The sequence below is a fragment of the Zootoca vivipara genome, chromosome 4 (assembly GCF_965207765.1).
Source record: "Zootoca vivipara chromosome 4, rZooViv2.hap1.1, whole genome shotgun sequence".
Classification (NCBI taxonomy): Eukaryota; Metazoa; Chordata; class Lepidosauria; order Squamata; family Lacertidae; genus Zootoca; species Zootoca vivipara.
The window spans coordinates 101,985,382-102,004,110 of record NC_142587.1 but is presented as its reverse complement, the minus strand read 5'-3'; the positions used below and the strand labels follow the sequence as shown (position 1 = coordinate 102,004,110).

The following is an 18,729-nucleotide window of genomic DNA, read 5'->3' as shown; positions in this document are numbered from 1 at the left end:
TGTTTGGGGGGGGGAGAGATAGTTGGGACCAAGAGCCCAGAGGAGATTTATTTTTTTTCTCACAACTAACATATGAAATGTGCCCAAACATCCGAATGCACTCAGGAGAGACCTTCTCAAAGTCCCATCTGTTGTTCCAGATGCACGGCACTCTGGGCCTCCAACTTTTTTTTCTCTTGCAGGTGACACAGTGATGCTGGCTAGACCTCTTCATCCATCTTTGAATGGGGACAGAAGGGAAGCAGCGGCTGTGGAACCAGATCAGGTCAGGGGAACCTGCCTTGTTGGGACAGAGGACAAGAAGTGGAACGATGTCATAGCTCAAGGAGTGGTTGTGAACAACAGTGTGGTCTCAGAGGAGGACATTTCCCTTTTTATTTTAGGGTCCAGTGTGCTTTGAAGATGTCGCTGTTTGTTTCAAGGAGGAGGAGTGGGCGTTGCTGGATCCTGACCAAAGAGCTCTGCATAAGGACGTCATGGAGGAGAATTGTGGGATTGTGGCCTCTCTTGGTAAGGCTCCCTGTGGGATCGTCATATCGGCCTGGAAATTCAACAAAATACCTCTATGTGACGAATCTCATATATTTTCACACAGCTCAACAGCGCCCCCTACAACACCTGGGAACCTAACACCCCCACAATAAGCAGCAAATCGTATTTTTTTCTGTAAACCATAAGCCTGGTCAAAAAATACCTTCTTGTGATGAACCTCATATATTTTCATAGAGTTCAACAGCGCCCCCCTTAAAACACCTGGGATTACAATATTCCCACAACAAACCTTGAACAGCAAATACTGTTTTTTCTGTGAATGTTATGTTAAAGACTGAACCTGGCATAAATGCCAACTAAACCAGTTGGACTTCAGCAGAGAAGGGCAGGCACAGCGGAAACTTCTTGGTCGCAGATGAAGGCAAGTAGCATAGACACAGGAACTCACTGCCACTAGTACTGAGTAACTATATACAGCATTAGTTACAAGAAAACAACAAACAGTACATAGATCAATACTTCTCTCTCTATCTCTATAAACTCCAACACACTCCACCATCTTCAGACTCTACCCAAAACAACGAACACATGTTGGCCTCAGTCTTTATGTGTCTCTAAGCCAATCAGCTAGCTGTTCCTAGGCTTCTATCACCAGGCAGAATTCAGCTCTTTGTGAGAAGCTGAGTCATTCTTGCTGGCCTCTGACCAGCTGTGCGGAAAGCTGCACGTCCTCTCAGAGATACCGTGTTTCTCCAAAAATAAGACACAGTCTTATATTTATTTTTCCTCAAAAACAAACAAACACTATGGCTTATTTTCAGGGGATGTCTTATTTTTTTCCCCTCCTCCTGCCGTGGCCAGCATTGCTGCTGTGCCTATCACTATGGCTTATTTTCGGGGTATGGCTTATATTCCTTGAATGCTTAAAAATCCTGCTATGGCTTATTTTATGGCTACGTCTTATTTTCGGACAAACAGGGTAATATTCTGAACATGTTCTTCCTCCAGTTGCAGCTTATTAAACAAGGATCAGCCTGGTCTGAACTCTCCAGGCCATTTAACTGCAAACTTCAGAGTTGTTAGGGAAATTGAAGTAGCTTCTGTCAGGTTTTCAGTTTTGAATTTTCCTCCCGTCAGTCTTTGGTTGTCCAAAGAGAACACTGACATTGGAAATGGAGGGGATTCCATGATGGAGCCAAACAAAATCCATTTGAGAGAAGAGCCAGGCTTATCGAATCACAGGTTCCCCTAAGGCTGTCAGTTGATCCGGGTTAATAAATGTACCCAACCCTTCAGTAAAACTATCCATCTAAGCCACTTGTGATATTCCTCTATTATCAGTGTTAACAAGTATTCTTCATTAATTTCTGCCTGAGGCTCTAATCCATTTCTCTTCATTGTAGATAGTGAGGGACTGGAAATCAAGAACAAGGATGGCCATGATAAAATCCCCACAATGGAGAAGCCGTATCAATATCTTGAATGTGGAAATAGTTCAAATTCCACTTTACATCAAAGAAATCCCATTGGGAAGAAAGCATATCAGTGTGTGAAATGTGGAAAGAGCTTCAGTACGAACTCCTCTCTGAGTTCCCATCAGAGAATTCATACAGGAGAGAAACACTATCAGTGCTTGCAATGTGGAAAAAGCTTCAGTATGAGCTCCTATCTCTCTTCCCATCAAAGAATTCATACAGGGGAGAAACCCTATCAATGCGGGGAATGTGGAAAGAGCTTTAGTCAGAGCTCCTCTCTCACTTCCCATCAAAGAATTCATACAGGGGAGAAACCCTATCAGTGCTTGGAATGTGGAAAGAGCTTCAGTACGAGCTCCTATCTCTCTTCCCATCAAAGAATTCATACAGGGGAGAAACCCTATCAGTGTGTGGAATGTGGAAAGAGCTTCAGTAAGAACTGCAATCTCACCAAACATCAAAGAATTCATACAGGGGAGAAACCTTATCAGTGTGCGGAATGTGGGAAGAGCTTTAGTCAGAGTCGCCATCTCACTATCCATCAAAGAATTCATACAGGGGAGAAACCCTATCAGTGTGTGGAATGTGGAAAGAGCTTCCGTCACAGGAACCATCTCACTTCCCATCAAAGAATTCATACAGGGGAGAAACCCTATCAGTGCGGAGAATGTGGAAAAAGCTTTAGTCAGAGTGGCCATCTCACTTCCCATCAAATAATTCATAAAACAGAGAAACCCTATCAGTGCATTGAATGTGGAAAGAGTTTCAGTCACAAATCCAATCTCACTTCCCATCAAAGAATTCATACAGGAGAGAAACCCTATCAATGCGGGGAATGTGGAAAGAGCTTTAGTCAGAGCTCCTCTCTCACTTCCCATCAAAGAATTCATACAGGGGAGAAACCCTATCAGTGCTTGGAATGTGGAAAGAGCTTCAGTACGAGCTCCTATCTCTCTTCCCATGAAATAATTCATACAGGGGAGAAACCCTATCAATGCAGGGAATGTGGAAAGAGCTTCAGGCACAACCACAGTCTCACTTCCCATCAAAGAATTCATACAGGGGAGAAACCCTATCAGTGCTTGGAATGTGGAAAGAGCTTCAGTACAAGCTCCTATCTCTCTTCCCATCAAAGAATTCATACAGGGGAGAAACCCTATCAATGTGGGGAATGTGGAAAGAGCTTCAGGAACAGCTCTGATCTTACTTCCCATCAAAGAATTCATAAAAAGGGAGAAACCCTATCAGTGTGTGGAATGTGGAAAGAGCTTCAGAATAAAGGCCTCTCTCAGTTACCATGAAAGAATCCATTGAAAGTGTGGATAAACCCTTCATTGTACAGCTTTAAGGGCCAGGGGAGAACACACCTCTTTAGCCAGGCCTTTGACTGACTGACATCTAATGTTGTTTTAAAATGTGGTTGGGAGGTGGGTTAAAGATGTGTATTTTGTTTTTTATGTTGTACCTGTCCTGAGACCTGTGGCTGTAGGGAATAAGAGCCAACTCTTTGAGGCTGAGGGGTCTTTGCCCCCACATAAAATATTGGATGGGGCCACGCCCCAGTTGATAGGCATTGCCATTCCAATCACGTGCATGCATTATGTGATTAAGGGCAGGAATAGTACCACTTTATTCTGCCTTGGTCAGGCCCCAGCTAGAATATTGTGCTCAGTTCTGGGCACCATGATTTAAGTATCTTAAATTTTCTTTGCAAAGTTTTTATCGGTGGTCACAAGAACTAATGTTTCCTACTCCGAATTTGAGTAAGATGTCTGAGTGGTTTGAGGGCGGGGTGTCCTAGCTGTGTATCGCTTGGTAATGAATTGTTGGGTCTATGGACCGTAATAAAGATTGTTGTTGTTAAATTTTCTTTGCCAGGGAAAATCAAGAAGGTGGGCGAACACAATCCATATTCCTTTTATAACACACAGCCAATGTTTATTGAATACAATATTTATTGATGATGACTTACTGTTCCCAACCCTAACCCTGCGGAAAGTCATTAATTAGAGTTTAATTTGATTCTGACCTGATTTTAGAAAGTAATTTGATTATTGTTTGATTTTATGTTATATATTTGATTTTAGCCGCCCTGAGCCTGGCTTTGGCCGGGGATGGCGGGATAGAAATAAAAGTTTGTTGTTGTTGTTGTTGTTGAGAAATAAAAGTTTGTTGTTCTTGTTGTTGAGAAATAAAAGTTTGTTGTTGTTGTTAAATTGTTTAAAGTGTTGCAGGATCCACCCAGCACTCATGGGAAAATGTATTGTGGTCTTTTAGAATACAGTGGTACCTCGGGTTACAGACACCTCAGGTTCCGGACACTTCAAGTTACAGACTCCACTAACCCGGAAGTAATACCTTGGTTTAAGAACCTTACCTCAGGATGAGAACAGAACTCGTTCGCCGGCGGCGCAGAAGCAGCGAGAGGCCCCGTTAGCTAAAGTGGTACCTCAGGTTAAGAACAGTGTAGGGATTCGACGGCCAGCGTGAGGCACACCTCCGCTCCCAGGCAAGCCGCAGTAGCCGTCTGCACCTCACACCCTCACTCTCCCCATTGGCTTTCTCATGTCCTGTCTGTGACCTTTGCCTCCCTTTGGAAAGGCATGGCTCACTTCCCACTTGGTAGGAACATGACGTGGTGGAGCAAGTTCTGCAAAATACCAGGGGAAAGCTATGTGCCAGCTCATGATGTAAAGGACCTAAAGGTCAGACTGCTCCTACACGGGTGCATTTGTGCTAATAAAAAGGGCTCTGCTGAGCTTGCCAATCGTCTTGCTACGGGCACAGCTCACTCGCATCAACCCTCTGACTCGTGTGTTCACTTCACCTGGCACCCAAACAGGGACCTTGAAAGGGCCTCAGAAGGTTCTAACAAGGTCGGGGGCCAGTTTACTTACTTCGCTCGGCAAGAGCTACAGACGGGTCCTCGCATCCACTACGGATCCCGGTAAGTATAGGAAGGAAGGCCGAGGGTATGGGGGGGGGTTTCCCTGTCTGTCCAGCAATTGAAACATCATCAGGATCTCCAGAGCCTGCTTTTAAAAGCAAGGCATCCCTGTTCTCTCAAGGCACTTACTGCTCTATTGAGAGAAAATGATGCACAATGTCCCTGGTACCCTCAGAGCGGGTCTTTGCAGGTAAGGGACTGGGAGAAAATAGGACAGACACGTCACGCAGTGCCTAGAGCTGCTGTGCAGGTTCTCCAGGCAGGGCATTTCTGCAGAGACTCGGCTCCACGTTTCACCCCTGCAGAAGTTCAGCCTGTACTTTCACTTGTTAACCCTCTTATCTGCTCCACCTGCCCTGCCAGGTTTCTCGGTGATACCGCTGATGGAACTGGCTGCTGAGAAACCAGTGTTTGAGAGGCCAGCTGCAGAGGCTTCTCAGGGTTCTCCGCAACCTCTTCCTTGCCCCAAATCAACCTTTTCTGTAATACCTCTTTCAAAGCTTCAGGTCAGCCTGCTTTGGTAGACACAGAAGCTCCTCCGGAGTCTGTTCAGCCTCAGAAGGTGACCCTCTCGACCATTCAGCAAATGGTTAAGGAGGCAGAAGTTTCTTCTCACCTAAGTGGAGAAGATCTTGCACACCTGGCTATAGGTGGTCCGGTCACACTCACACCAGATGGCCAGAGAAGTGAAATTAGCCGTTGTGACCCTCTACCTTTTTCTGTTGTCAGAGAGAAAATAAAAAATATTATTCAGTAGCACCTTAAAGACCAACTAAGTTTTTATTTTGGTATGAGCTTTCGTGTGCATGCACATTTCATCAGATACACACTGTTGTCAGAGAGGTAAAGGAAGCTGCGAATGAATTTGGCTTGTCCAGCACTCATGTGGACGGCTTTAAAAAGTCCCTGAATCTGAAAACATCCATCAAAAACTCTGCCACTATCAGACAAAGCGCCTCTTAGTGCTTTCTTGATTTTACTAAATCTTTGCAAGTAGTGGTAACATGGCTAATTGTTATCCCTGATGCTAGAAATGAAATCTTTTCTGGTGAATGCCAATGACAGCTGTAAGCAAATTTTGCCAATGGCACACTCCTCTAAGACCTTCAACCGTTTACATGTGTTGTGTGCTTATCAGGACATAGGCTCCCGACTTTGTTAAGCAAATGTTCTGGCAGCTGCCTTGTGGCAGCCAGATAAGGCTAGTCAATGCCGGAGACTCCTCCATGGGGGCCCCTCTAGCCTCAAAGGAGGAGGTTTCCTGTGCAAGCAGTCTCCTAAGAGCAGTTTGGCAGGGGAAAGGTCTCCCTTGGGAGGTGGTGGACTCTCCTTCCTTGGAGGTTTCTAAGCAGAGATCGGACGGCCATCTGCCATGGATGCTTGAGCTGAGATTCCTGCATTGCAGGGGGTTGGACTAGATGACCCTGGGATCCCCTTTATCTCTCCACTCCTGAATTCAAGGAGGAGGTTCCTTGCCTCCTGCTGCAAAGCCCGTTTCCCTGCAAGCTGTTCCTCTGGTTTCTGCCCAAGGGAGGGAGATGCTCAGAGTCCAACCAAGAGTCTCACCCCCAAAAGGATATCTGGGCATTGGCGTAGCCCCCCTAAATCCATTTAAAAAAATGCCGAGGTTCTGCCAAGCGAGAGATGGTTGAGCTGGATGGACTCTGCTTCGCAAGGCTTCCCTCCCTCCCTCCCCAGTCGTCCTTTCCTGCTTTGGTGTCTCTCCTGCAAGGGCTGCATCGCTGTCCCTTCACTCCTGGGATGATCGGGTGAGTCTCCTCTCTCTATCCCCCCCCCCCCGCCGAGGGTGCAGTGGGGAGACGGTGGGGGTCCCAGGGCTGCAGCAGGGAAGGGTGCCTGGGGGGGGGGGGACAAAGCCAAGTCAGGGAGGAGAGGGTCCTGCCAGGGAGGGGGGGCGAGGTCTGCAAGGCTCTCCTTCCTGGAGATCAGAGGATCCCAAACTGACTCCCCCCAAATCTCCCTTCTTCAAACAAAGGAGTCCCTAGGACTTTAATTCTGTGTGACGTGTGCAAAGGGTTTTCCAAAGCTGGACGAGGAAGGGGACTAGCGCCCCCCCTCCATTAAAATACCCACTAGAAGGAGGAAGGACGTTAAGGTGGGGGAGAAAGGCCAGGAATAAGGAGAGGGATCCCAACCCATAGTCTGGCTGCTGCATTGCAAACCAGTTTCCCAGCCGTCTCCAAGGGCAGCTCCACACGGAGGCCACTGCAGCAATCCCCTCGCACCCAGAGCATGGCATCCCAGGACCACATCCTCTCTGTCCCAAAGGGATTGTTGCTGGGAAACCAGCTGAGCCGGAAATGGGCGCTGCTACTCACTGAGCCTCCAGGGACCTTGGCATCCATGGCTGTGTGTGTGTTAAGATATCTAACAGAATAATAATACTAAAATACCCACCTAAATTTCAAGGGAGATTTCTTTGTCCCCATCCACTTGGCCCTTAGGGAGTTGGCCGGATATATACCTGGCCCTCAGAGCAAAGAAACAGGGACCCCACCCCAGGAGTCTGTCTTGAGAGCGGCAGAGACTCTAAGTGCAAGAAAAGGAGACAGAAGCAGGGTGGGGTGGGGAGCATCTCCTGAGGACCCCCGGGTGAGGACCCCCACTAGAGCCAAGCATCCCTTTTTCACAAGATAGAAATGATTCCCTTATCATTCGGTTCTGACTTCATGCATTGATTGGAAGGCAGCAGAAACCACGTTGATTAATCTCACAGAAATCCCTTCAGTTGCCTCTGTAGCAGGGGCCCATGTAGCAGGGCCCCAAAGGGCCCCAATTAAGGTGATAATGTAAATCCCTATAAATCCTGGGATATGCTTATATTAGTGAACTAGTATATAGAAGCCCGTTAAAATAATGGGTGCTAGAGCGCGTGTCTCGGCAGAAGCCGGAGCTGCGGCGGCGCCTCCTCAGCCAGGCCTGGCCTGGCCTGGCCTACGGGGAGGAGGCTCGCCGGCCCCGGGATCCACCCACCGTCACCTCCTTTCCGCCCCTTGGTTGCCTGCCACCATGGGTGCCGCTGGGAGAAGGAGAGGTGTCGGGGCTCAGGCAACCAAGGGGCGGAAAGGTGGAGGTGGTGGGTGGATCCCGGGGCCGGTGAGCCTACTCCCCATAGGGGAGGCGGCTGAGGAGGCAGCGGGCTGAGGAGGCCGGCCCGGGCCAAGGCGGCGGGCATCGAGCCAAGGGGGCCACCAGGGAGGTCAGTGGAGAGGAGCGGGGCATCGCCATAGCCTCCGGCACGTGAGGGCGAGGCGTGCCCGTGAGGATCCATGAGGGGTGGCCGGAGCTGCCGGGAGGTGGGAGGAGGGGGTCCCGCCATTGTCCCGGCCAGAGGTGTCGCGCTCCTGCTGCTTCTGCTGCTGCTGCTGCTGCTGCTGCTGCTGCAGAAGGAGGAGGAGGGAGCCCGGAGCTCAAGGCAGCCGCTATGGTTGTGAGGGGATTGAAGGGGAGTGGCCGGCCGGAGGGGGGCGGTACTCGTGCCCGCCTCGCCGCCTCAGACTGGCTCGTCTCCCTGCCAGGCCGAGCGGGCGCCAAGCTCCCCTCTCCGAAGTGTCTCTGTGTCCAATCCCTGTGTCCGTGGGGCACATGCGCAGTAGCGCGGACACAGGGACTGGACACAGAGACACTCGCATATTATTATATAGGATTATGGTAACCTGTTGCTTTAAAGAAACTGATGATTCAGCAAGAAGCCGTTCCTACTGGGATAGAAGGTCAGCTAATAGGTCAATCACAAAGAAGCAATTCATAAACTAGAACATAAATTGTTACATCCACACGTAACACAGGTTCCCATACATGCAAACTAACAATATGTAACAGATCACGGTAAGAATCAAAGTTTAGTTAGCAGTGCTTATTGCGCATGCGTATTAAATATGAAATGAGGTAATGATGAATATTAAATATAAAATGATGTAATGATTTATGTGATTGGTTAAATTGAAATCCTTTTTCTGAAATGTTATAAATACCCCTCTGCCCGACCTTTGGGCGGGGTTGCAGTTTTGCGAAAAGATTCGACTGTAACCTTAATGACTTTGCAATAAACTTAATGGACTCCTAACTCCTCTTCTCTCTGAGTTTTATTGGCTAACTCAGAAGATAAGCCATTTTGCATTGCTAGAAGGCTAGAGACTTATTTCTTCTGCTCTTCCTCCTCTGTCTTTTCAGAAAGATAGCTCCTGGTCTGGGATGTGCTGCAGTCCAGCCCAGGTTCCCAACAAGACTCATCCATGCTTGCTCAGGGAACCACCACCACTCCTCCTACAAATTCTGTAACAGAACAATGTATTTGCTTTGTAGGATTTGCTAGAGCTTCTCGTTAAGACGGACAGAACTTGGCAGAAGACCAAAGGGTTCCTTCCGATCTCTTAGAGGCTTCCTGAGAGCACAGATGGATGAGCAAGACTCAACTGGCCCTGGAGCAGGAAGAGGCCATGCCATCCAAACTGGGAGCAGTGGGGGATTCTGGGAAAACCCAGTGCAGAAGATCCTGGGTGAGGAGGACACCCTCCGCTCAGAGGTGCAGAGCCAGCAGTTAAGGCAGTTCTGCTGCCAGGAGGCCAAAGGACCCCGAGAGGTTTGCAGCCGACTCTACCACCTTTGCCACCAGTGGCTGAAGCCAGAAAGGCACACGAAAGCTGAGATGCTGGACCTGGTGATCTTGGAGCAGTTCCTGGCTGTCCTTCCCCCGGAGATGGAGAGCTGGGTGAGGGAATGCGGAGCGGAGACCAGTTCCCAGGCGGTGGCCCTGGCCGAAGGTTTCCTCCTGAGTCAGGCAGAGGAGAGAAAGGAGGTGAGAGAGACTTTCCTCGGGATACTCCCAAGGGGCTCCAAACAGGATGGAGAACATCCCATAATGGTCTACTGAAGGCCCATTTGCTTTCTGGGAAGGCATCCATGGAATGAGCTCTAACACCCTTAATGTTTTTTGTCTTTGTCATTCTCTTTCTAACATTTCTCACCATTCCTTCTCTGTTTTGAATCCTTGTTGTTTTTTTTCAGGAAATGGATCATTTTGCAGAAATAGACCTGGATTCCTGTGAGGCAGAGAGGCCTCCGTTGGACACCATAGAGAGGCCACTGGGTAAGGAGGAAGGTGGTTTCCCTCCGGGGCAGGGGGAGTTGGGAACAAGGGTTCAGAGGAGGGGAGATGCATTTTTGAACAACTAACATGAAATGGGCACAAACCTCCAACTGCACTCAGCAGGTAAGTCTTTCTCAAAGGCCCATTTGTAGTTAGAGATGCCCTCTTTCACCTGTGAGAGAAGCAGGGACTCCTGGCATCCTGCTTTCCTTTTCTCTCTTCCAGGTGACAGAGTGATGCCGGCAAGACCTCCTGATCCGTCTTTTCATGGGGGCAGAAGGGAAGCAGCGGCTGTGGAACCAGATCAGGTCAGGGGAAGCTGCCTTGTGGAGACAGCGGCTGAGGGGTGGAGCAATGTCATGGACTGGTTGGGCACAGAGGAATGGTGGGAGGATGCAGCTGGGGAACCAGGAAGGGAAGATGGCTCAGAGCCCAAGAAGTGGAGGTAGAAGAAGGATGGGCGGTCAGAGGGGGAAGAGGGGGAAGCCAGGGAAGAGGAGGTGTCAGAATCTGAAGGCGTAACAGGGCTTAGTGAGCTGGGAGACTCTGTGGCAGAATGCAGTCCAGAATCAGAGGCAGAAGAGGAAGGAGGTGAGAGGGAGGAGGGAGGTGGAGAGGCAGAGGTGAGTCAGGAGAAGGAGGAGCCACCGATGGCTCCCTCTCCTTCTGCCAGAAGCCACCCTCCCTGTTTGTCTCTCAGAGTCAGAAGATCATCCAAGACAGATGGTCATCCAAAATAGGCTTGTTTTATTTCTAGATTGAGCACTGAATGTTAAAATTGCTTTCTAAGCAGTGGACAAATGAGAACAAATAGTCCCCTGGATTCACCTAACCAGCCCCATCTGCTGCAAAATGGGGTCTGCCCCCCATTCAGGGGTGTATCCAGGATCAAAACTAGGCCAATGGCCAGCATGAACACGAGTCTATACAGTCCATAATATCTTACCATTAAAAAAATACAGAAAAATACAAAAATAAAACATACCTTAGTGTTTGTGCTGGCCATTAGCCTTAATAAAATGTATGACATAATTAATGATATTTATTTATTTATTTATTTGATTTATTTTTTGTAGTTAAAAAGCTGAAGAAGACCAAACCGAAACAGTATGATTACCTTGGATCACAGTCTCACATGTCGTTATGGTTTATAAAGATAAAAACAGATATATATTTCACCAGTTGGAATTGGTCGACGTGTTGCCGGTCCACTGTCCCTCAGACCTTGTGGGGTGCCGGACTATATTTTGGGGGGGGAAATATGAATGAATTCCTATGTCCCACAAATAACCCAGAGATGCATTTAAAATAAAAGGACACATTCTACTCATGTAAAAACATGCTGATTCCCAGACCGTCTGTGGGCCGGATTTAGAAGGTGATTGGGCCGCATCTGGCCCCCAGGCCTTAGTTTGGGGATCCCTGCTCTACAGCATTGGGAGGGAACTCCCCAGAACAGGAAACGAGGAGAGGAAAAAAGGATCCTTCCATCAGGGAAACCGGAATGCTTGTGTAGGCAGAATGAATTAAAAACCACAAGGAGGAGTACCAACTATTTGCACAAAGACGAACACCCATAATTAAAACGCAGAATAAAATAATTCCATTAAAGCATTTAAATAAGCATCCATAAGCAATCCTATTGAAACAAAACAACAATTTACAGGAAGGAAACAACAGAGCATTGTGTAGCAGATCATATTTCTGCTGTTTCAGAGGAGGACATTTCCCTTTTTCTTTTAGGGTCCAATGTGCTTTGAAGACGTCGCTGTTCATTTCACGAACGAGGAGTGGGCGTTGCTGGATCCTGACCAGAGAGCTCTGCATAAGGACGTCATGGAGGAGAATCGTGGGATCGTGGCCTCTCTTGGTAAGGCTCCCTGTGGGATCATAATATCTGCCTGGAAATTCAAAAAATACCTCTATGTGACAAGCCTCATATATTTTCACAGAGCTCAACAGCGACCCCTACAGCTCTTGGGAACCTAACACCCCCACAATAAACAGCAAATTAGTTTTTTATTTGAACAATCTTCCTCAAATTGTTCCTTTTTCTGCCACGATTGGGCTGCTCTGAACTGCCCAGGCCAGCTTCAATGTCAGCTTCAGAATTGTTAGGAAAGACAAGATGTGTAACTTCAGGTTTTCTGTTTTTGCTCCTGTCAGTCTTGGGTTGACCAAAGAGATGAGTGACATTGGAGATGGAGGGGATGCCATGACTGGGCCAAACAAAATTCATCCCAGGGAAGAGCTAGGCTTATTGAATCTCAGGTAGTAGTAGCAGTGATGATGATGATGATGATGATGATGATAGTAATACAGTGGTACCTCGGTTTACCAACTTAATCTTTTCCGGAACAGGACTGTTCTTAAATCGAGGTACCACTGTAGTAATTATAATAATTTTTATTTATACCCTGCCCATCTGGCTGGGTTGCCCCAGCCACTCTGGGTGGCTTCCAACACATATACTGTGGTACCTCGACTTACGAATTTAATGCGTTCCGAACGTACATTCATAAGTCGACAATATTCGGAAGTCAAAACCCATAGGAATGCATTGGGGGAAAAAATCCATGTCGAAAAAAATCCTATCTAAAAATTCGTAAGTCGAAAAAATCCTATCTAGACCCAATCCAAAATGGCGGATGGAGCTCCGTTCGTAAGTTGAAACATTCGTAAGTTGCGTCATTCGTAAGTCGAGGTACTACTGTATAAACATGAAACATAATAATAATCTGATCCCCATATAAAAAGAACATTAACTTTAAAATGAACAACTTATCCTAGTGGACAAAATTGTGGAAACCTTTTGTGAAAAGTGTATTTCTGAGGTTTGATGGCTCATAACAGCACTTTTGTATGGAGTAATACCATAAAATTATGTATCAATGGAAAGATAATTTAATGAAGAATGTAATGCAATAACTTTCATGAAGGAGTATTTATTAGAACAGCATTCATAAAGAAGAAACGTGAAACCTTTGGGAACCATTGGTGACCTTTAGCTTTAATTACGGCCTTACAACGCCTTCCCGTGAAGTGAACCAAGTTTTTAGTTCTTCAGCTGTAATAATGTGAAACCACGATTGAATTATTGCCTCTGTTAATTGGGCTTTATTGCTGGGTTGCTTCTGACTAACAAGTTTCTTTAGTCGGCTCCATAGATTTCTGATTGGGTTAAAGTTTGGGCTATTCTGAGGCCATTCCAGCAGTGGAATATGATTATCTTGAAAGCACCTTTTGCACACAGCAGCAACATGACATGGAGCTGAATCCTGTTGAATCCACACACTCACACACACTCTAGTTGGCCCGGCCACGCATTGCTGTGGGTCATCCCTGTGATTCCCCCCACCCTGTCCTGATACATGACGTATCCTGCCCCTCCTCCATCCACCCCCTCAGCTCATCCCTGTTTCGGTAGAATACCCTTCCCTCTGTTGTCCCTCCCCTACATTGGCCCCCACCCTTGGAGAAGGAACTGTCAGTTTCTGGGTTCTATTTCCCAGTATTTACTTTTGTCTGAGCCCTCTGTTGTCCCCGGGGAATGTTGTCCCCTCCCTCTGTATCTCCATACATTGGCCCCTGCACACGCATCATGAACATTTATATGTATATAGATTATTATTTTTTTGAAATAAGAACATGAGAAGCAGAAGTTATTATTGTTTAATTTTATTTTTGGGCTTGTCTTTTATTTTGGTGGGTATTGTATGATTTGGGTGTTGTGTGTTTTGCGGTTTTTGTGTTTGATTTTGGTCATTTGGATTTTCTAATTTTGGAGTAGGTGTTTTGAATGTAGGATGTGGTGTTGGTTTTTTTTTATTGTCCTGTTTGCGATGGTTTGTTTCTCTAGTTGGGGTTGTCATTTATTTTGGTGTGTAGTGTATGATTTTGGTGTGGGTGGTTGTTTTTGGGTTTTTTATTTTTAGTGTAATTTTTTGGAATGTAGGATGGGATGTATGTTGTATTTTTAATGTGTTTTTTGTAACATTTTTTATTTTTATGGTTTTTATTGTGGGTATAATTGAGGAGTATTTGGTGTTGAGGAAGCTGGGAAGAGGTCTGTTTGGGCAAAGAAAAGGATCAGGGGTGATGATGCGCCCTGGGACCCAGAGAACTACTTTAAAAATCCTGACCCGGGGGGGGGTCAAATAGCAAAGCCCCACAGCCCCGTAGCAACAACAGAAGGCGCGTCCCGAAGCGCCTGAGTTGTTCGGTTCCATAAAAAACCCAGGAAGTGGCATGGGGAAGGTAGGGGATTGTAAATCCGGGGGAGAGGGATTGGCCACTGCAAATATCCGAGGACTTAAACTGGGGAGAGAAAGTGCATAGTTTTTTTATAGAAAAAAAAAAGACGCAGAGGCTTGCATTCAGTCATAGTATGAAGCCTAGGTTAAAAGGGGCATGACTGCCGTTAATTAAAATGGCAACCGGAGCCCCGCATGTGACACAACGCCCGCTAATTTAAAAAGCAAAAACCTCTCGCCGTGCCCCCAAGTGCGTGTTTGGGGAAATGATGAACGACTGCCTAATGCTGCCAGGCATTTATTAATGCAGCCGCCAGGAGGCAAGGCCTAGTCTGTCGGCCTTGGGTTGGGTTAGTATTTTAATGTGACCTGAGGCCTCCGCCCTGTATCTCCATTCCTTGGCCCCAGCCTGACTCTGTGGGTTGTCTGGTAATGGTTTCAGTTGCTTGGTTGATGACATCATTATCTGGCGCTGCCCTTCAGAAATTCTGCTCGTGATAGTGTGCAATCTGCCTTTCTATTGGATGCTGCTGGAGTTTTTCTGGTCATGACGTCTAATTTGGGCGCCACTTTTTTGTGTTTAATCATTATTTTTTTAGGTGTGAAAGGTGTGGTTTTTTTGAAATAATTTTTACACCAGATCTCTCCCTGATGGGCAAGGTACATTGTGCCCAAATTTATTAAAATTCGGTTCAGCGTTTATGGTGAAAGGCTGTCTCATCTGTGCACGCAATGCCTACAGATAGATAGATAGATAGATAGATAGATAGATAGATAGATACATGCTTCAGTATCTGGGAAAAGATCACCTGCAGAACACTTCAGTTTGGGCTGAAGTATTTCATTTATGTATTTTGGGGCATTTACATTCTCACTAATGACACAATTTCTGCCCACACCTTTTGCTGCCATACAACCCCAGATCATCACACTCTCTGGGTGTTTCACAGTCGGTGTAATGTAAGTAGGATGTAAATCTTATCCGATTCTTCTCCTCGCGTATTTCATGCCATGACTACGAAGCAAGGAGATTTGGGTCTCATCGCTCTAAATAACACTGTCCCATTGTTCCGCTGTCCAGTTAACATGGGTTTAATCTTTTCAACCTTTGCTTGAGAGGTAACAATGGGTTTTTCCTTAGAATTCTAACATTTAAACCAGTCCTTGCACTCAACTTCACATTACATTTCATTATGTCATCTTGTCTACACCCAGATGGTTTTCTTTTGTCATCTAGGCACAGTCTCTCCATCCTTCGATCGTCACTTACCTTTGTGCACCTTTTCCTGCCTTTACCAGTCTGATTTTGTAGTGACTGAGTCTCCTAATACCTCTTCAAAAATACAGAAATGTCAGCTTTGGTTAAGTTTCCCCCAATCTTTTACCTAATTTCTTCATAACTGTAGCCTTGTTCTCTTAATAGTACAATTTTACATCACTTTCTGGGTTACCAGTCAACTCTTTGTGCCATTTCTATAATTTTATTATGCTTTACAACCACACTGTATGAAATAACACAAAAAACAACCAAAGTGATAGCAATCACATAACACACTGACAAAAGTCAACCTACGTATATTGTGCTTCTTTTTTCTGGTTATTTGGCTATAACATTTGATAGAATACGGTAAATTGAACAAACTTTGTTGAATTTCATTGATTAAATTATCTTTCCATTGATATATAATTTTATGATATTACTCCAAAAGAAGTGGTGTTATGAGCCACCAAACCTCTGAAATACACTTTTTCCCAAAAGGCTTCCACAATTTTGACCACTACTGTATATCAAACAAAGCAACATTCAACAACTCTATAATAATAATAATAATAATAATAATAATAATAATAATAATAATAATAATATTTATACCTTGCCCTTCTGGCTGGGTTTCCCCAGCCACTCTGGGTGGCTTCCAGCAAAACATTAAGATAAAAACATCTATTAAACATTAAACACTTCCCTGAACAGGGTTGCCTTCAGATGTCTCCTAAAAGTCTGGTAGTTATTATTAGATTCATCAGAATCTAATAATATATATGTTGGCTAATGGCAAAAAAACCAAAAAAACAACCACCACAAGTAATGAACACAACCCCAACTCCCTTCAGTTCTTCTCCATTTGTTCCTGAGGCCCCAATCACTTTTTTCTCTATTGCAGATTGTGATGAATTAGAAATCAAGAACAAAGGTGACCACGATAAAATCCGCAGAAAGGAGAAGCCACATAAAAATTTGGAGAGTGGAGAAAGCTGTAGTCAGAGCTCCCATTCCACTTCCCATCAGCAAAATCTCATTGGAAAGAAACTTTATCAGTGCATGGAATGTGGAAAGAGCTTCAATCACAGCCACCATCTCACTTCCCATCAGAGAATTCATACAGGGGAGAAACCCTATCAGTGTGTGGAATGTGAAAAGAGCTTCAGTCACAGCCACAGTCTCACTTGCCATCAAAGAATTCATACAGGGGAGAAACCCTATCAGTGCGTGGAATGTGGAAAGAGCTTCAGTCACAGCCACAGTCTCACTTCCCATCAAAGAATTCATACAGGGGAGAAACCCTATCAGTGCATGGAATGCGGAAAGAGCTTCACTTATAGCTCCGCTCTCACTTCCCATCAGAGAATACATACAGGGGAGAAACCCTACCAGTGTGTGGAATGTGGAAAGAGCTTCAGTCAGAGCTCCTCTCTCACTAAGCATAAGAGAATTCATACAGGAAAGAAACCATATCAGTGCTTTGAATGTGGAAGGAGCTTCAGTCAGAGCCACAGTCTCACTTCCCATCAAAGAATTCATACAGGGGAGAAACCCTATCAGTGTTTGGAATGTGGAAAGAGCTTCATTAAGAGCTCCCATCTCACTTCCCATCAAAGAATTCATACAGGGGAGAAACCCTATCAGTGCGTGGAATGTGGAAAGAGCTTCAGTACAAGGTCCGATCTCACTAAGCACCAGAGAATTCATACAGGGGAGAAACCCTATCAGTGTGTGGAATGTGGAAAGAGCTTCAGTAACAGCCAAAATCTCACTTCCCATCAAAGAATTCATACAGGGGAGAAACCCTATCAGTGCATGGAATGTGGAAAGAGCTTCAGTACAAGCTCCTATCTCTCTTCCCATAAAAGAATTCATACAGGGGAGAAACCCTATCAGTGTGTGGAATGTGGAAAGAGCTTCAGAAACAGCTCTGATCTTACTTCCCATCAAAGAATTCATAAAAGGAGAAACCCTATCAGTGTGTGAAATGTGGAAAGAGCCTCAGAATAAATGCCTCTCTCAGTTGCCATGAAAGATTCCATTCAAAGGGTGGAAAAACCCTTCGTTGTACAGCTTTAAGTGCCAGGGGGAGAACGCACCTCTTTACCCAGGCCTTTGACTGACTGACATCTAATGTTGTTTTAAAATGTGGTTGGGAGGTGGGTTACAGATGTGTATTTTGTGTTTTTATGTTGTACCTGTCTTGAGACCTGTGGCTGTAGGGAATAGGGAGCCAACTCTTAGTGGCTGAGGGGTCTTTGCCCCCACATAAAATATTTGATGGGGCCACCTACCCAGTTGATAGGCATTGCAATTCCAACCACGTGCATGCATTATGTGATTAAGGGCAGGAATAGTACCACTTTATTCTGCCTCGGTCAGGCCCCAGCTAGAATATTGTGTTCAGTTCTGGGCACCATGATTTAAGTATCTAAAATTTTCTTTACCAGGGAAAATCAAGAAGGTGGGCGAACACAATCCATATTCCTTTAATAACACATGGCCAATGTTTATTGCATACAATATTTATTGATGATGACTTACTGTTCCCAACCCTAACCCTGCGGAAAGCCATCTAATTAGACTTTCATTTGATTCTGACCTGTTTTTAGGAGGTAATTTAATTTTTGTTTTATTTTATGTTATATATTTGATGTTAGGTGCCCTGAGCCTGGCTTCAGCTGGGGATGGTGGGATAGAAATAAAAGGTGGTGGTGGTTGTTGTTGTTAAATTGTTTAGAGTGTTGCAGGAATTCACCCAGCACTCATGGGAAAATGTATTGTGGTCTTTTAGAATGCAGTGGTACCTCGGGTTCTAGACACTTCAGTTTACAGACTCCACTAACCGGGAAGTAATCTAATAAGTCTGTATTTCCCAATGTTATCCATTCTTTTAACCAACAGAGACAGGACGCCTCATAATATATCCTCAAGTCCGGCATGGAGAATCCACCTCTTTCCTTTCTATCCACTAGAATTTTATATTTTATTCTTGGTTTCTTCCCCTGCCAGACAAATCTCTGCAAAACGTTTTGCCGTTCTCTGAATTGTCCTGTTCTCATGGGAAACTGTATTGTGGTCTTTTAGAATACAGTGGTACCTCGGGCTCCAGACACTTCAGGTTACAGACTCCACTAACCCGGAAGTAATACCTTGGTTTAAGAACTTTTCCTCAGGATGAGAACAGAACT

General features: G+C 45.6%; 1 protein-coding gene across 1 annotated transcript in view; it reads left to right on the top strand.

The window, feature by feature from the left end:
• The window catches only part of LOC132592062 (uncharacterized), a 295,543-nt gene extending 277,293 nt beyond the window's left edge, over positions 1-18,250 (top strand). The window contains 6 exon segments of the mRNA XM_088668975.1: positions 183-265; positions 384-510; positions 1,896-3,193; positions 3,195-3,283; positions 16,492-17,495; positions 17,498-18,250. Of these exon segments, the coding sequence (XP_088525101.1) occupies positions 183-265; positions 384-510; positions 1,896-3,193; positions 3,195-3,283; positions 16,492-17,495; positions 17,498-17,661 (2,765 nt within the window). The 3' untranslated portion in view covers positions 17,662-18,250.
• Positions 18,251-18,729: the final 479 nt, after the last annotated feature.